General features: G+C 41.9%; 1 protein-coding gene across 2 annotated transcripts; it reads left to right on the top strand.

Annotated features, from left to right (window-relative positions):
* Positions 1-27: 27 nt before the first annotated feature.
* Positions 28-15533, top strand: RB195_010465 (uncharacterized protein; the record flags this gene model as incomplete). Of its 2 annotated transcripts, XM_064191485.1 has the most annotated exons (6): positions 28-34; positions 3478-3602; positions 9069-9199; positions 10206-10272; positions 14833-14955; positions 15411-15533. In XM_064191485.1, 6 exons carry the CDS (start codon positions 28-30, stop codon positions 15531-15533), a joined length of 576 nt encoding a protein of 191 aa, XP_064049067.1. The 2 variants fall into 2 exon arrangements, with proteins under 2 accessions (XP_064049067.1, XP_064049068.1); XM_064191484.1 differs by lacking the exon at positions 28-34 and having other exon boundaries at positions 3480-3602.
* Positions 15534-17140: the final 1607 nt, after the last annotated feature.

The following is a 17140-nucleotide window of genomic DNA, read 5'->3' as shown; positions in this document are numbered from 1 at the left end:
TGCTAGCGGATTGGGATTAGTTGTGCCATGAAAGGTGGGTTCTTCCGTTAAAATTGGTATTTTCAAGTGACTATTCATTGTATTTCAAGCTATTTGAAAACTAAGACAAATATGCACTTCTCGTCAAGATGCACTTCGGTCGAAACTTTTGATTTGCGCTGTCACATCATCTAGGCGGTAATGCAATTCAGTGCGACTTCTAACCGCTTAGGCTGCCCGCAGAGTTCACAGCCGCGCGGGCAGCCTCACACTTGATTTGCATCCCAAGGACGGGTCCCACTGTGCAAACGACTTTGCAGATCAGTTGGATGTGACATAGTTTTCGACGAGACCGTGCAGTTAGTCGAGCGAGACAAGGACATTTGTGCCAAAGTTTTGGTAATCACGAACTAGCCGAAGATCAGATCGGTGCAGTGTAAACAGTCGCAACCAAGCTTGTTTTGATGGCGTAACGTGTTACGTCCTCGGCGAAGGTGGTCGTAAATAGCCGCTTCCCCACTGGATTAAATGGGACGATAATTAATGGTGCCGATAGCTCTATTGGAGTTCTTCTTTCTCCTCTTTTCGTCTTTTTTGTTGATGTAATCCCACGTAATTGGGGCAGGTTTGGTGTAGCGGTTAGAGGTTCCGCTTCTTGCGCGATCGATCGGAGGTTCGAATCCGCCCTAGTGCCCATCAAGCCTTTCATCTCTCCGGGGTCGATAAATTGGTACCAGACTTATCTGGGAGGATAAAAACACTGACTTGACACATCGGCTAGCCACCGAAAATCATTGTATAGGGCAGTTACACATTCGTAAAACCTCAAACGATTCAGAATTGAACGTGGGGCGCATCCCAGGCGGATTGATTAACGCCAGAAACTTTATCCTTTATCCTTAATTGTACGTAATTAAGTTTACTTCAAAGGCGCATTTCTAGCAAAAATTATTTTAGTTAGCATTACGCAAATGTATAATCGAGCATGATCGAGATCAATATATGAGCAAGGACTGTCGTTTTCAATAGATAAGTCATTCCAAAATGTATGGCGCCTAAATTGTGTCGGATGTGTAAATGCATTTGCATTTGTGGAGCTACCGGTTATGATCAAGATAGGACCCTCGCTAACTCCGGTCATCTCGGTCGTTTTGAATTTTGATATCCATTTTCTAATTACATGATTGTCATTCTTGGATATGCTTTCTGTTATTACATTGAAGACAACTCATGTGAAGTTCGAATCAGATATCTCTCTTCTTCTCATTTGTCACGCTTCTTTTCCTTTCTCTGCGTTTATTTGTCACAGTATGTTTTAAAAGCGTTCATATTTGCTGAGTATTTATTGTGTGATGATATTTCTGAAAAAAAGTTTTTTTGAAACCAAAATTAAGGTATGAGCTCTATCAAAGGTAGCACAGACATACCAGGAACCTGATCGTGATGAGGGAATCGGCGGAAAAAGCTAGAAATGGGGTTGTAGATAGTAGGATCCCGGGTTGGTTCCTCTCATCTCTCCCTAATAGTTTTAAAAACGGCGTTTGTACGATGATTACAGTTGTTACGCGCCACCATTGTTCATGCAGCGCATCCACGTGCGAACGATAGAGGATTAAAGGCATCACCCCACGAATCTGAGGTGGTGCAGATTTCAGGTGGAGTATTCGTATACAATGGAAAGGGGGGGTGATCCGTCCATTTCTTCCTAATTGTAAAACGGCCCGGAAGATACGGCTTCATTCGTTTTGGCGCACCATTTTGTACAAGAGGGTCGATTGGAGCGCGCCATCTTCGCCTGCATCTTTCGGGCCGTTTTTCGGCAATTAGGAAGAAATGGACGGAATCACCCTCTTCTTCATAATCTACTTTCATTATAAAAATACCCACCGGAAAATATGAACTTATAAGGGATAGTAGATTATCGAGAGGCGACTGATTCCGTCCATTTCTTCCTAATTGCCGTAAAAAACCCGGAAAATATGGCTTCAGGCGTTTTGGCGCACTATTTTCTACAGGGAATTCGACTGGAGCGCGCCAGCCTTGTGCGGCACCGCATCTTTCGGGCCGTTTTTTACGGCAATTAGGAAGAAATGGACGGAATCACCCTCTTCTTCATAATCTACTATCCCTTATAAGAATACTCCACCTGAAATCTGCACCACCTCAGATTCGTGGGGTGATGCCTTTAATTAGGTCTCCTCACCAGCCTATTCGAGTAGAACCAATGAATGGGCTGCTGAGGTGACCAGGATGTGTACATAATGGGAGCACGTTCTAAAGTACCTCGTAGGAGCTAAAACGGTTCCCATGCCGTTCTTACGATTACGGAAAGATGACCAAAACCACCCCTGATTCCGCAATCTGGGACCCCGTCTCTAGTTTTTCTCGCTTCTCTCTGGCCATGTCACATTCGTGGTAAGCCTGTGCTACCTTTGATAGAGTATCTAAGTATCGTGGTTAGCCAAGGGAATGATACAGAAGTAAAAAGACCGTTCTTTGACGCAACCAACTGGAAAGACTTAAAAAGCATTGAGAGTGCATACCACGAATAAAACGTGATGAAGGAATCGGCGGAGTAAGCTGGAAATGAGGTTGCAGATGGAGGAATCCGAGTTGATTTCGCTCTTCTGTTCCCAAGTGTCGTAAAAAAACCGCCGGAAACCGCTTCAGTTCCTTTGAGGTAGGTTACAACCTGCTTCTATGTACACATTCTGGTCACCTCAACAGCCTATTCATTGGTTTCACTTGAATAGACTGGTGAGGAGATCTAATTAATCCTAACCACTCGCACGTGGATGCGTTGCGCGCACAATGGTGGCGCGTTGCAACTGAAATCGTCGTGAAGAAGGCGTCTTTTTACTTATTTCAGTTTTCACACAGTTTTTTTTTTACAAGGATTAGGGAGAGATGAACGGAACTGATACCCTCAATCTATAATCGCATCTCTGGCTTTTTCCGCCGATTCCCTCACCGCGTCAGATTTCTGGTATGTGCATTTAACATTATGGGATGTGAACATGTCCACCTAGTGAATAATAGTATAGATGTGGGGGGGAGGGGGTAAAGTTGAATAGTTGGGGGACACTCTTATTTCTCGAAGTAATCAAATCAGTCGAGGCAATCAGTATGTAAGCTAGTGTTACAAGGAGAAAAAAGTAAGGTAAAGCGTTAAGAAATAAGGGCACCACTGAGTGCCCAACCCCCCAACCCTGCTACCCGATGGTGGATGCACGACAATAATATCAGAAATTCAAAATGAAATAAAAAAGAAGAAAACACGTTTGAAGTTATTGTTCTCTTATTTCACAATTGTTTACATTTGTTGTATTTCTTTTTATCTATTACGAATGGTGGTTTCATCGTCGAAAACGTTTCACTTCTTTTGTTTTCGCGTACCCTTTTTAGCAGCGGCTTCAAGTGATGCTGCGTTCTTGTACGCATGGACATTATGTTGGTCTTGGAACTTCAACAACGTGTTAATTTGATGTTATTTTTCAGTTATGATTTCGTTATCAAAGTATGCTCCAATTCTATCTCTGCCATTACAATCTGCCCGTACTATCGGTTCAAGTTCTGTGCAATGTTCTGTCTTTATGAAACGGCAAAAGAAAATCGATCCAGAGGTGAATTCTTCCAGCTCTACCCTTTACTTCCAGAATACTTCCTTGCACCTTTGTCCGTTATTGTTGAGACCAGTCTGAGCGTATGTCATTTAAAGGCATGTCATCACTTAGGGTGGTACGAGTTTCAGGGTGCGAGGTGTGCCTATACGGGGTCGTAGATTGTGGGGAAGAGGGTGATTCCGTTCATCTCTTCCTAATCGCCGTAAAAAACGGCCCAGAAGATGCAACGTGTGCACAAGGCTGGCGTGCTCCAATACAGCTCTTCATACACAAATACAAGATATATATACCAGTCTGAGCATCCGGCTAAAGCCGGACTTCAGACTTTCTGTGTTGTTTGCTTCGCTCGCCTTCACTAACCAACGAAAATTAATATTAGTGTTATTAGTTCTATGAAATTGGACTCCAACAATCTTTCTTCCTTTTTTATATTATAACTATAAGCGAAATATTTCATAGTCTTCTTTCTAAACGCGTCAGTTCTACATTTGGAGTACATTCGAACTTCAGCTTCAAACACTCCTTATCAATATATTATAGACAAAATTTAAAAGTATCACGCGAAATATGGGTTTTTCTCTTGTTTTCTATAAACAGTTATCAAAGAATGATGTTTCAGCATAAAATGACGTGAAGGACATCATCTCACTGATAGAGATAACGTTCCACGTCAGACCACATAAACATCTTGCTACTATTTAAGCACCCGTTTGCATGCGTGTTTCCACTTTCTGAGAGCGGGATGCTACCCACGAACGAGGCGAACGAAGAAGGAAATGAACACACGGAGGAGTCATACAGGGTGTAAAGCAAAGCGCCCGTGGCCACGGCTTTGAAACGGCTGCAACCATCTATCTTTTGCGTCATGCACACGAAGTTATTGCGCACTATTTCGACGCCGGTGGACCTGTTGCACCTCCTTCCATCTGGCGCCGGCGCGCCACTGTAACCCCTGTGGACTGGACCCGTCGCACCCCTTCTATAGGTATCTGGCGCCGGTGGACCCGTCTCACTCCATATAATGGCTATCTGGCGCCGGTGGACCCGTCGCACCCCCTTCCATAGCGTAAAGCGGGTTACTCCTAACATCGTCCTTTCAATTCCGCGATCTATGACGCTGATCGCATTTTCCTTCTGCTTGCGAAACGCCCACTTTTCTGAATCGTACATCAAAGAAGGGTGGTGTTGAATAGGTAAGCACGGAGCTGGATGTTCTTGGTCCTCTTCACTAAATCGATGCTCTTGAATGCTCCTCATGCCGCTCGTTTCCTTCTGCCCAGCTCGGAGGTCAGCTTCTTCATCATGTTGATTTCCCGACCTAGATATACATAGCAGGAGCATTCAGATATTTTCGTCCCGTTGAACGTGAGTGGGGCATCAGAAACCCATCCGTTCCTCATAAACATCGTCTTGTCTAGTTCAGCTGAGGACCGATCTTTTACAAGTTTCATCAAATTCGGCCAGCATCCGTTCCGCCTGATTGATGCTTTATGTTATAAGAACGATGTCATCAGCGAAACGAAAATGGTGTAAATGCCGGCCATCTCGAGAGTGGCACTGAATATTTTGGGTGAAATTGTGTCACTCTGACGAACCCCTCTCTTCACGTCGATTATGACATCATTGTAGAATGGGCAAATTTTTTTGCTTCGCTATACGACTCAAGAAGTGTCTTTACGTATGGACTAGGGACGCCTTGGTTGTCCAAGGCCTCTATGGCCGCTTCCATCTCAACTGTATCAAAGGCTTTCTTTAAATCGATGAAAGTGAGACACAACAGCATATTGTACTCTCGCGATACTTCTCTGAGTTTTGAAACCATGTGTATGTGGTCAATCGTACTGATCCTTTTTCGAAACCCTGCTTGCTCGCATGGTTGTCCTTCAACTAATGTTTCCTGTTTAGGATTACTCTTGTGAAGAGTTCGTAGATGACAGACAATAAACAGATTGAACGATAGTTTCTTCCTATACAACAACACGGTCTTGTTGGTTTTCCATTGCTTAGGAACCTTGCATTCCGACAGATAACGAGTGAAGAGCCTCGTCAGTGTGTTGATGAGGACTGACGGTAGGTACTTCAGATGTCCAGGCTTGCTTCTGTCGAGACCGGATGAAGCACGATTCTTCATCGACATGATGGCATGTCAGACTTCGAAAGGGAGGATCTTTGGAATAATATGTCCATCTTCTGTCAGATGGTGAGAAGGCAAGCGAACGTGGTTGTCGAAGAGGTCTGAGTAGAAGTCGTGAATGACCTTTTCCGTCCCCCATCTCGATGCTGTAGTTGTTCTATCTGGGGTCCGGAGAGCAGTCATTGTTGTTTCACGATTGGCGAAGTTCCGACGGGCGTAACGAATGCTCTGTCCCGCTTCTGCTGCTTCAGCCAACACTTCTCTCTTTCTCTCTTTGAGGTCTTTCTTTATCGCCTCTCTGCAAAGCCTTGCGAGCTCGAACGTGAGTTCTTGTCACGTTCGAGCTCGCAAGGCTTCTTGGGTGTCTGCAACTCGTGCAGCTCCACGCTGACGTATCAGCTGTTGAGTTTTCGAAGGCGTCTCTTGGTGGTTTTGAAACTCCTCGTTCTTATCGTACAATCGTGAAGATGTTCTACAAGTCGTTCATATTTCCAAAAGCCGACAACCAAGTTTGAAAGAAAATCTTCCTCGAAGAAGGCGATGGTCCGATCCCGTATAGAACTTTGGCACAACAGCGACGTCCGTCAGGCAGAATCTTTTACTGACGATGATGTGGTCAATTTCATTATGATACCCTCCATCGGGTGACTCCCACATCCAGCGTAGAGAGGAGGGCTTCTGGAATTGCAAGTTCCAATGGATGGTCTTAGTCGTCGTGATGAAATCGGAAAGCCTCCCTCCCTGCTCATTCTACTGAAGGCCGTGGGTTCCGATGTGAAGTTCTTCACGCGTTCTTCTGAGGGCAATTTTGGCGTTGAAATCACCAATTATGACGTTGTAGTAGGTATGGTCTTCTCTGCAGAACTTCTCCAGGTCCATATAGAAAACTTCAATTTGTTCTTCTCCGTAGCTTGATGTTGGAGCGTAAACGACCAAAATTGTCAAAGCTGGTGTTGAACCACATTTTCTCATCCTCAAACGTCCGATTCGGGTAAGTTGTTCGAAAGAGTCGATGTTTACTGCCACATTCGTGTTGACGAATACACCAACTTCTCTACTGTCGCATGTTCCTAAGGACAGTTCTTCTCTAGTGTCATACACGGCGTTCAGTGGGAGGCGTCGCCTCGTTTCGATCAGTTCGATTACTCATGCTTAAACTTCCTGGCTTGCATCATCAGATCTTCAATGGCCGTATCCGATGCAAGCGTTTAGGCGTTATAAGTGCTCATCCTAGTCCTTTTCCGTTTCTGTAGCCTACACAACTCCTGCAACTCCGTCTTTCCTGGCGCTACCGTACCAGGCTTTCCTTTGGAATCAGAAGACTTTTCTATTACTGTGTTTTGCATAACAATTCAAAACCCATGGACAGGTTGCAGCCCTGTAGTCCCATGAGTTTTAGGACAGCGTTGCGCTATCCTGGAATGGGCAGGTGGAGCTTATTTGTTGGAGGCGACTCTAAACCGCCTCCCTTACACCTCCCAGTCACTTGATTGTAGGCTTTTGGCCGGACCGACGAGCGGGATATGGTAGTAGTATGAGCCGATCCTGGCACAGCAGAAAAAGGCAGTTCATCCCCTGAATCCACCTGCGTCTCAAGGCAGGTACAAGGTCGCTTTTGGTCTGCGATTAGCCCCCTATCCGACACCTAGAGACACGCCACGTAGCCTCGCGACTAAACGGCTGTGTTCCCTCTAAGGAGGGAGATCCGTGGTATATGATATATAGCAGCCATTTTTAGGAGCGCTCGACGCGAATTACTATGTACACTTTGAGGTGATAAAAGATAAAGGATAAAGTTTCTGGCGTTAATCAATCCGCTTGGGATGCTTCCTCACGTTCACTTCAATTCAGAATCGTTTGAGGTTTACGAACGTTTAAATTGTATCTGACCTATACAATGACTTGCGGTGGCTAGCCGATGTGCCAATTCAGTGTTTTTATCCTCCCAGACAAGTCTGGTACCAATTTATTGACCCCGGAGGGATGAAAGGCTTGGTGAGCACGAGGGCGGATTCGAACCTACGATCGATCGTGCAGGAAGTGGAACCTCTAACCGCTACACCACACCCGCCCTTTTAGCCGGTCTAACTGCCCGAATTTGAGGTGATGTACACCTCAAATTCGGGTAGTTAGACCGGCTCACCGCGTAGCTTGCTATGCTGCTCACATTACTTTTCGGAGGCTATGATCGAGTTAAAAGCAGCGTATCACGGTTTTGACGAAGTCGGGGAACTACAGCAAAAGCGTAGAGTTCGAGTTGTAGATTACAGAAACCAGCGTGGTTCCACACCTCTTTCCCTAATCGTCATAAAAACAGCGTAGGAACCACTTTATTTCCTACGGGGTACCCTGGAACGCCCATTCTTGTGCACCAGTCTCCTCAGCAGCATTATTCATCAGTTTTATTTGAGTGGGCTAGTGAGGAAGTTTCATTAACCTTCGAATGCTCGCACTCGGTTGCACAAAGGTGGCGATGGCGTCTTCCTAATCGTTTTTTTTTAAATGACGATTGTTAAGATGAGCGGAACCGCAGTGGTTTTTTGCCGTAACCTACAACCCGAACTCTAGGGTTTCGCTGCGGTTTCCGCACCACGTCATAATCTAGGTACTCTGCGCTTTATGTTTTTCTTAAGGCGAGATGGAGTTGGACAAGTCCTGGCCTAGAAGCTTTTGACGATGCTGTTTTGAAAATCCGTAGCTCTGGACTGTGTTCCATAGTTGCTACCAGTTTTTTCGATTTTTAAATTTTTTCTGGTTACGATTGTGTCTAGTACGCATGTAGGCGAAACCAACTTTAAAGAAACAATTACACGTGTTTTCGGAAGATTGGTAGCGGATTATTTTGGTATGTTTTTCGGGTGTTATCATTCTTTTTACCATCCTCAGCTGAAAGCCTTTCACTATAGAAGAACTTGGCAGCGATCCCTGCCCACGTTTCCGCTGCGTAACAAAGCGCTGGAAGAACTGCCGAGTCAAACAGATTTCTCGTAAATATTTTTTTATTTATTGCTTCTCTTTCACCTCAAACCTCTGACTGTAATAACACTTTCTTATACATTTATTTTGCGTTTCAATGATACACATTGAGTTTTTGGTTTTCGTTGTAACAAAGTCTGGAGGTCAGTGTTCATTAAAATGTTATTATCTGATGTGACATGTCGACATAAATTTTGTGGTTGAGGAGCTCTAGGAAACTCTCATCCAAAGTCTGCTGGCATGCCATATTATTTAATGTTTTGGACACAACAAAATATCGAAGATAGTGATAGAAAAAATTCACCTTTTGGTTCTTATTTTATTTCCTGTCTAAGAAAAAGAAATATTTTTTTTAGGTTGCAAAACAGCGAGAAGTCCGGAGAAGAAAACGTTTGGAAAAGGAAATCCGGCAAATGCAAAAACATAGCAAGAAACCAAAGCCAGTCGATGAACTTGCGCTCGATGTCAGATCTGCAAAAAATATTCAGTAGGATTTTATACTAATTTAAACGAAGTTACATGTCCTTCCTCGAACTTATTTTAGAAAAAAAATCCTGCAAATAAATCAATAGCATATTTTTCGGTTTTGCTCCCAGGGTTTGCTTCCAACCTCTTCAACCCATCACTCATCAGATTTTTCGACACATCAAATTGTTTCTCACCACTTCTTCCGTTTTTTTTTTTGTTTCTATCTCTTTTTTTTGCACTCTTCAAATTCCTCATGGCCTACTCGATGTTCTGTTTTACGAGAGAAAGAACAGCGTCGGAGTTTCAACTCTTTCATCAATGAAAAAGAAATCAAATGAAAAAGAAAAAACAGAACGTGTGGAAAATCCTCCTATTTTCCTCACGTTCTGTTTTTGACGCTGTATTTTAGTCAGCTGAGAAAATAAGAATTGGTAAAATTAAATAATAGGAATGCAGCCTCTTCGTAGGGCGAGGAAATCTCTTTCGAACGATATATAGCGTTTTGCTAGCATTTTTTTGTTCGCATCTACATTTTTAACTTTGAAAAAAAAGGCTAAGAATTGTTCGTCAAGCAAATACTTCCGGTCAAGAGCGTTTATAGTCTTACGAAAGCAGTTTTTACGCTATTTAGCTAATACCTTGGTCCATGATCACCGCCCCTTCTGTGGGTTCTCATAGCGCTTATTTACACTGCAAACAGTGAGTGTCATGGAACTTTTTTTTAAGTGAAATTACGGCAATTAGGAAGAAATGAGCGTTATCCCGCCCGTTTCTCCAATCTGCGACCTCGTATAGTCTTTAGCCACCGGAAATCCATATCACCCCAGATTCGTGGGGTGATGCCTTTAAAATAAATTGCCCAACCATCATTTAATGCGTTTAAGTCGTCCCTTGAAGCATGATGTTTGTTGCTCAACTCGGCTTTTTCAAATGTAAAGTAGTGTAAAATCACATCTGATACCGCATATCTATGCAATTTCGTTCACTTTGTTTGCTTTTGAGTTGCTTCGATCCCCATCTTTCAGAGACCGATATCGAGCAGCCGCATTATTGACGGAGGAGCAGATTGACCAGCGTGCAGTCGCACTGAAGGTGAACCGTTTGCTTTTAGAAGCGTGCAATTCGGTATTCTGAGGAAGAGTCAATATTGTTATCATTCTTTGTTACGGCTTACGTTTTGGCGTCAGTCGCCTTCATCAGAGCATGGAAGGTAGGAATATTTGAAAAGTATCCTCTCAGACGCCCCGTCCAGAGCAAATTACCGTACTATAAGAGGTGACAGCCGAAACCAAAGGCCAGAAGAACCCAAATCGTTGTGCTTATCTTTGTAGTTGAGTCGCCGTGATATTAGCGGACCACCGTGTGATAAGATTGCTTCGCTAATATCAGTAACGCGTCCCGCACAGACATATTCGCGTTCCTTAGTCAATCAAAGGGGATTCAAAATACGTTGACTTGCTTGTAAAGTGTGACTGCTCAAGAGCGGAGAGTCTAAGAAACATTCTGTTTGTGTCAAATAGCTAATGAAACTTATTGTGTTCGCTATTCTACGTAATCGCTAGATGGATTCAATAAAGAAACGAAATGGTGTCTTTTTTAACGTTTAGGCAGCTTACAGAACAATGAAAAATTAAGGTTGAAAATATTTTATTTTCTTCCGCACTTGAACGATCCTTTCGCTGTGTGAGTAACAAGCTTAGTGAGTGGCTCAGTCGGTCAGAGGTCCGCTGCAGCCACATGGTCGATGATTCGAAACCGCCCTAGTGCAAACCAACCCTTTCATCCCTCCATGGTCCATAAATTGGTGCCAAATTTGTCTGGAAAAACAAAATCACTGACTTGATTATCGGCTGACCCCCGCAAGTCATTGTATTAGCTAACACGCGTTCCTAAACCTCAACTTTTACGAATAGCAGCAAAATGCGTTGGCGCATCCCAAGTGGATTGATACGCCAGCGACTTTATCCTTTGTGCTTTTATAATTCAGTCCATTCCGAATCCGGTTGCACTGCAACAAAGTATGAGTAACAAGCTTAGTGAGTGGCTTATTTTCTTGTGGAGCTTGAATGCAGAAATTTACCTATCTTATCCTTTATTTGTAGTTCTATTAAAAGTTCAGTGCGATTATCCGAGGTACTCTCTTTGTTGAGGTATATTTGCAATCATAGTACCTAGATGTTCTTTTTGTTTTCAAGTTCTGTGCTTAGAAGTTGAGGAGGCCTCTACTGGTTGCTAACTTCTCAATTGCGTAATTTGTAAGAATTTGTCATCTTCCAAGAGTAACCATTATTCACTAAGGTAACTTTCATCAAATCTCACTTCGTACCTGAATAAAATTTCGCGTTATCTCAATGAAAAATCCGAGTAGCAATTCCGTTTGTCTGTTCATTCATTCATGTCCACCAAGAATGCGCCGAAAAAATAACAATGACCAGGGAAATGTTATTATGCGCAGCGCTTTTATCTAGCGACGCCGGGTTTTCGTAGACATCAAGCACTAAAAAGTATAACGATTAAAATCCAGCTCGGTGCAAACTACATTCGACCGGCCATAAAGAACCGAAAGAGAATCATGTTGCTAATCGAATGAGGATCTGTGATAGATGATAGTAGTGGTCAGAGTCAAGAGTGTGATGGGATTTTTCCATCGGGGGTCGTAAAGGGTGTAAGGGAATGGAACGTGCGGCGGGCAGTAGTAAATTAAGGATAACATGATAACCAGGGCAAAATACTACGTAGTATTAGATAATTACATACATTATAAAATTTACAATAAGTAGTATTAAGTGACCACATAAATTGCACAATATTATATTTAGTTCCAGGTGAAGGATAGTATGGAAGCCCTTACATTTTGTTTTGAAAATTTATAACGTGTTGTAACAATGAGACCTGGTAGGTTCATATCCGGCTGAGTCAATTTTTTTTGCGAAGGAGTCAAAAACTTGTAACCATTTCTAAAAAGGAAGGATTAAACTTTACGTAGTGTCCAGCAGTTTGGAAATGGATTTAATGGAATTCAATAACAGAAAAAGCTCAGATTCTGTGCACGTTATTAGCAAATAAGTTCGTCATAGGAGGACCAAAAGAAAAATGTCAAGCAGTTCTTCAAAGAAGAAGCTTTGCTCTAAAAAACATATCGTTGTTTTTTTTTTCACCTCCTAGTTGTTTTGGAACTTTAATTGGACAAAGGTGGAAAAAATGGCACTCTTCCCATTTTTGTCCATTGAAAAATTTGGAACAATGACAAGGCCCTGGAAATCGAGTGATACAGCATCTCATAGAGAAAATCCTCGGCTGCAACATACTAGAAGATGATTTGCTTCGCACCAAGGTACTCTAAATTACTTAGTTTTATTCAAGATCGCATATTTGCTCGCGCGCAGAGAGGTATTCTAAATTACTTAGTTTTATTCAAGATCGCATATTTCTCTGAGCGCGAGCAAATATTGGGATTTTAATATGTTTACCTATTCCAGAGAAATGGGACAGTGTTTTAAAAGAAAATCGCCCATATATTCGGACAGAGGACTAAGGACATCTCCACGCGCAAAGTTTCTCCTTTCCGCACGGTTTGGTTCTCTCAAAATTTAAATGCAAAAAAATCCAAAAAAGGTCGAAAAATTTTAACTTTTGTCCCATCTAAATTCCAAAAAGACTAGGAGATGGGAAGAAACAGCGATATGACTGTCTTTTGGGGCAAACCTTCTATGAAAAACTGCCTAAAATACTTCTCTTGGTCCTCTTGTCATGATGTTATCCGCGATCTCCCAAACCTAACAATGTGCAGAATCTGAACTTTTTTGGTTATTAAATTCTATTAAATTTACTTTTAAACTGTTGAAGACTATTATATGTATAATTAAATTCTTCATCTTTTAGATGTTGTTTCAAATCTTTAACTCCTTTACAAAAATTTGGTTCAGCCGTGCGTCGAACCTCCGTCGTCGTATTAAGACACTGTACATAGGTACAAAATGTTGATTTTTCGTTTTCTTTTTCGACGTTCCTCCGTAGTTCAATCTATGTACCTGACTTTTCTCTTTTTTTTGTCGTATTCTGTCCTCTAATCTGTGTTTAAAGATATGCCACAAATTTTAGAATTAAACTAGCATGGAATAAAATTGAAATATTTCAATACCAAAATTTCAGCAACATTTCAACAAATCTGCTTCGTTTATTACTTCGTGTTTTTTTTTTCGCTCCCGTCAGCTACCGATTTTTTCATTTGCCATTTATTCTCCGCCTAAATTCTAATTTTTTTCCAAACACGTGAAATTTCCAATATATTGAATTGGCAGCAACCGAGAACTGTCGCAGGAACGTTGCATCACGCATTGTTCTAGGTTATGAGCAGTGTGAAGCGTACGTTGGTATCTTTTCATCAAAAGATCGTAGAGGGCGAGAAGGAAGGAGGGAGAGAGGAGAAAGAAATTGAAGAACAGGAAAGGATAAGAGAAAAAATGGAGATCGATAGTGCCTTATTATTTTAAAGGAAAAAGAAGCGAAATTTTGTTCCACAAAAATGTCTTTGGGAAAAACCAAAAAAAGGGACTAGTTTAGGGATTTTTTTTTTTTGGAAAACGTTTTAGGTTCTGCGGTATTTTCTCAAGAGCAAACTTTCATCTGCATTCAATCATCATCTGTATTTCTTAGGGTGCTGTTCTTACAAAGTTATCAAACTCTAATTCCCTTCGAATCTTGCACAATCTGGGCGTTTTCGGCCGTTAATTGTTAAATATACATATAATCCATTGAAAACGTGATATTAGCATGTGATATCGTGTTCATCCTTTAGGAGCTATAGGTTTCTTTTTAATGTAGAAATTTAGTCAGACGAAGAACAGAAATCACGAGTTTATATTACAACCTCTAGTAGACTTGTGTGCCTCCTTTCAATGGACATTGTTAGGGCACTCAAACTTTTCAAGCTAACGGGCTTTCACTGTTATTGCGTATTAGAATAATGGCCAAAGCTACGTACTTCAATTAATCGGATTTCACCTATATTTTCATCCTTCTCCTCGTGCCCCTGTTTCTGTTGCTGGCAACTTATTAGTCAAAAACGAAATGGGTTTCTTAGATTATAACAGAAACAGAAGAGGAATGGTGAAAATGTAGGGAAAATTTGCGCGGTCCAAGTATGTAATGTCGAGTATTTTTGAAATTCTTCGTAAAGTTTCTTGTTCAACCATCCAACGCTGCATGGTTAATATATTTCCTAGTGTTCGAACATGAAAATCACTATTTCATGCTCCATTCCTTGCTTCAACGATCACCTGAGTTCTCGCCTTATAAGATTCTTTAGAAAAGAGGGCGGTTTGACTGCCCTACCCTTTAATTCCCTAATTTTGCCTGAGAGGGGTGCGTCGTTCATTTGAGATATTGAAATGGTGCATTCGTACCCGGCATCCTGGCCTGTGAGATCTTATTAAGGCTCATGTGATGTTTCAACGATTCAGAGATATCGGTCCAGGATGCTGATGTTGGATTTAGTGAGTGTACAGAATGAAGTTGGAAAACATTGTCACACGTGTATATCTGTTTAGGTTTCTGTATGAAAATTGGACCGAGTATCGTCGAAGAAATACGGAAGCACTCGGAACTTTGAATTTAACAAATATTCCATACTATATTGTTCACATTTTACAGGAATATTCTCGAAGTCGGAACCAACTTCAGCACCTCGACGATGACTGGGTTCGCAATGCTTTGAAAACTCAACAAAAAGCATTGCAGGAATTGAAAACTGTCGATATCGAACTTTATCAGAAGGTTACGAAACATTGATAGTTTTTGTCTAGCCATGTGCCATTATTAAACGCCCATCGTCATTCTTGTAGCAACTGATGTAATCGTTGGAACCCAATGTTTTTCAATATTTTTTCTACCTACACTACTCCGGGTTCAAAGGCTCACAAAAATGTGATTTGTTTAGCTTTTCAAGTCTAGTAGGAGGTTCACATAGTCTGCGCATGCTGTCGCCAGCGTAAAGCCTCCTCAAGAGCTCTAACCATAATTACAGCTATCCATACGTTTCTAAACTTCCCACAGTGAGAACAATTCTGTAGTGATACTTTTGTTTTAGTAGTTTTGTATTGATTTTGTTCAGGTTTCCTGAAATTTGCAGGCCTTCTTGGATATGTAAGATTTGCGAGAATAATATTTGATATTATGGGCATACACTATCTTCTATATCATTGCTTCTGTTATTACCCATTTAATTTCAGGCAGTAGCACCTGCTGCCGCTTCGTTACCTGTTGTTATCCGTGGTCCAGGGCTCACGCCTCCTATTGCCAATTACCAATCGCCAGATGGGGACTACATCGATACTACCAGGACATGGATATGATTTGTCAAATCGAGGCTGCATTGATACTATAGAGACTGATCTGTTCTGTGTCTGTGTTTTGATTGTTAGTCTTCAGCTTCAAACACACCTTATCAATATATATTATAGACAAAATTTAAAAGTACCACGCGAAGTATGGGTTTTCCTCTTGTTTTCCCCAAACAGTTATCAAAAAAATGATGTTTTGGCATAAAATGACGTGAAAGACATCATCCTACTAATATAGATAACGTTCCACGTCAGATCACATAAACATCTTGCTACTATTTAAGCAGCCGTTTGCATGTGTGTTTCCACTTTCTGAGAACGGCATGCTACAAACTTGAGGCGAACGAAGAAGATATAGGCACACGGAGGAGTCATAAAGGTGAAAAGCAAAGCACCAAGTGGCCACGGCTATGAAACGGCTGCAACCATCTATCTTTTGCGTCATGCACACGAAGTTACTGCGCACCAATCTGACCCTGGTGGACCCGTCGCGGTCCCTTCTAGAGGTATCTGGCGTCGAGGCAACAACTCGACGCCGGTGGACGCGTCGCACCGCCTTCTAAAGGTGTCTGGCGCCGGCGCACCAATCCGACGCCGGTGGACCCGTCGCACCCCCCTTTTTGAATTTCGTGACACACATACATAGATACATACACACACATACACACATACATACCTACACATACATACACACATACATACATACACACACATACACACACATACAGACATGCATACATACACACACATACATACATACATACATACATACATACATAAATACACACACACACGCACACACACATGCATACATACACACACACGTGATAGAATAAGGCCGTTACGTTATTATATATCATGATCATGATATCTTGATTCTGCCCTCGTATATATCCTGTTCTAGTTTGTTAGTTATAGCGTTGTTACATGGTCGTGAGATCAATACTGTGCAAGAGCATGTTGCGCGATCATTTCTGCAAGGAAATACATATTTCTGTATTCCAACCACTGATGCTGCTATGCAGCAAATTTTTTTTTTTTGAATTGTTCCACAGCAAAAAGAGTGCCGAGTGCTCTGTCAGTTTGTCACAATTTAGGGGGTAATGAGGAGAATATTTTTTTCTGAGCCCTGACGATGACAGTGTTAGGGGAAGATGTGCCCAAAATCGTTTGCGAACATGGATACTCTACTACTAAAGTAGTAAGCGACCAAAGTTATAGCATGGAGAAGTCGCTGAGCTCTGCGCAGGAACTAACCGTACACATATCTTGAGAAGATCAGTTTTGAATGTTGATGAATTCTCTAGCCTTGGTGCTTGTTCGTACACACGGTTGGGTGCCCAAACAAAATTCCTGTCAATAAAGTGGTTTTACTAGTTAGATTTCTGTTTGACACACACATACAGTAAGTAGGGTGTTTGGTTAATTCTTCAGCAGTGAGAGATTATAACGGCAAAGAGCGGAGTGAGAATACCTAGCTTCTGACGTTTGAAAGTGTGAAAGAGAATGGAAGAAAATCCAGCGCTGTTGCTAAGCAGAAATGTATAGCTCAAACTGAAATCCAATCTTAATTCCATTATTTATTTAGTACAGATCACACTGTCTAAATTCATTTAACG

The sequence above is a fragment of the Necator americanus genome, chromosome III, assembly GCF_031761385.1.
Source record: "Necator americanus strain Aroian chromosome III, whole genome shotgun sequence".
In the NCBI taxonomy this organism is placed as follows: Eukaryota; Metazoa; Nematoda; class Chromadorea; order Rhabditida; family Ancylostomatidae; genus Necator; species Necator americanus.
This window is presented reverse-complemented; position numbering and strand designations above follow the sequence as displayed.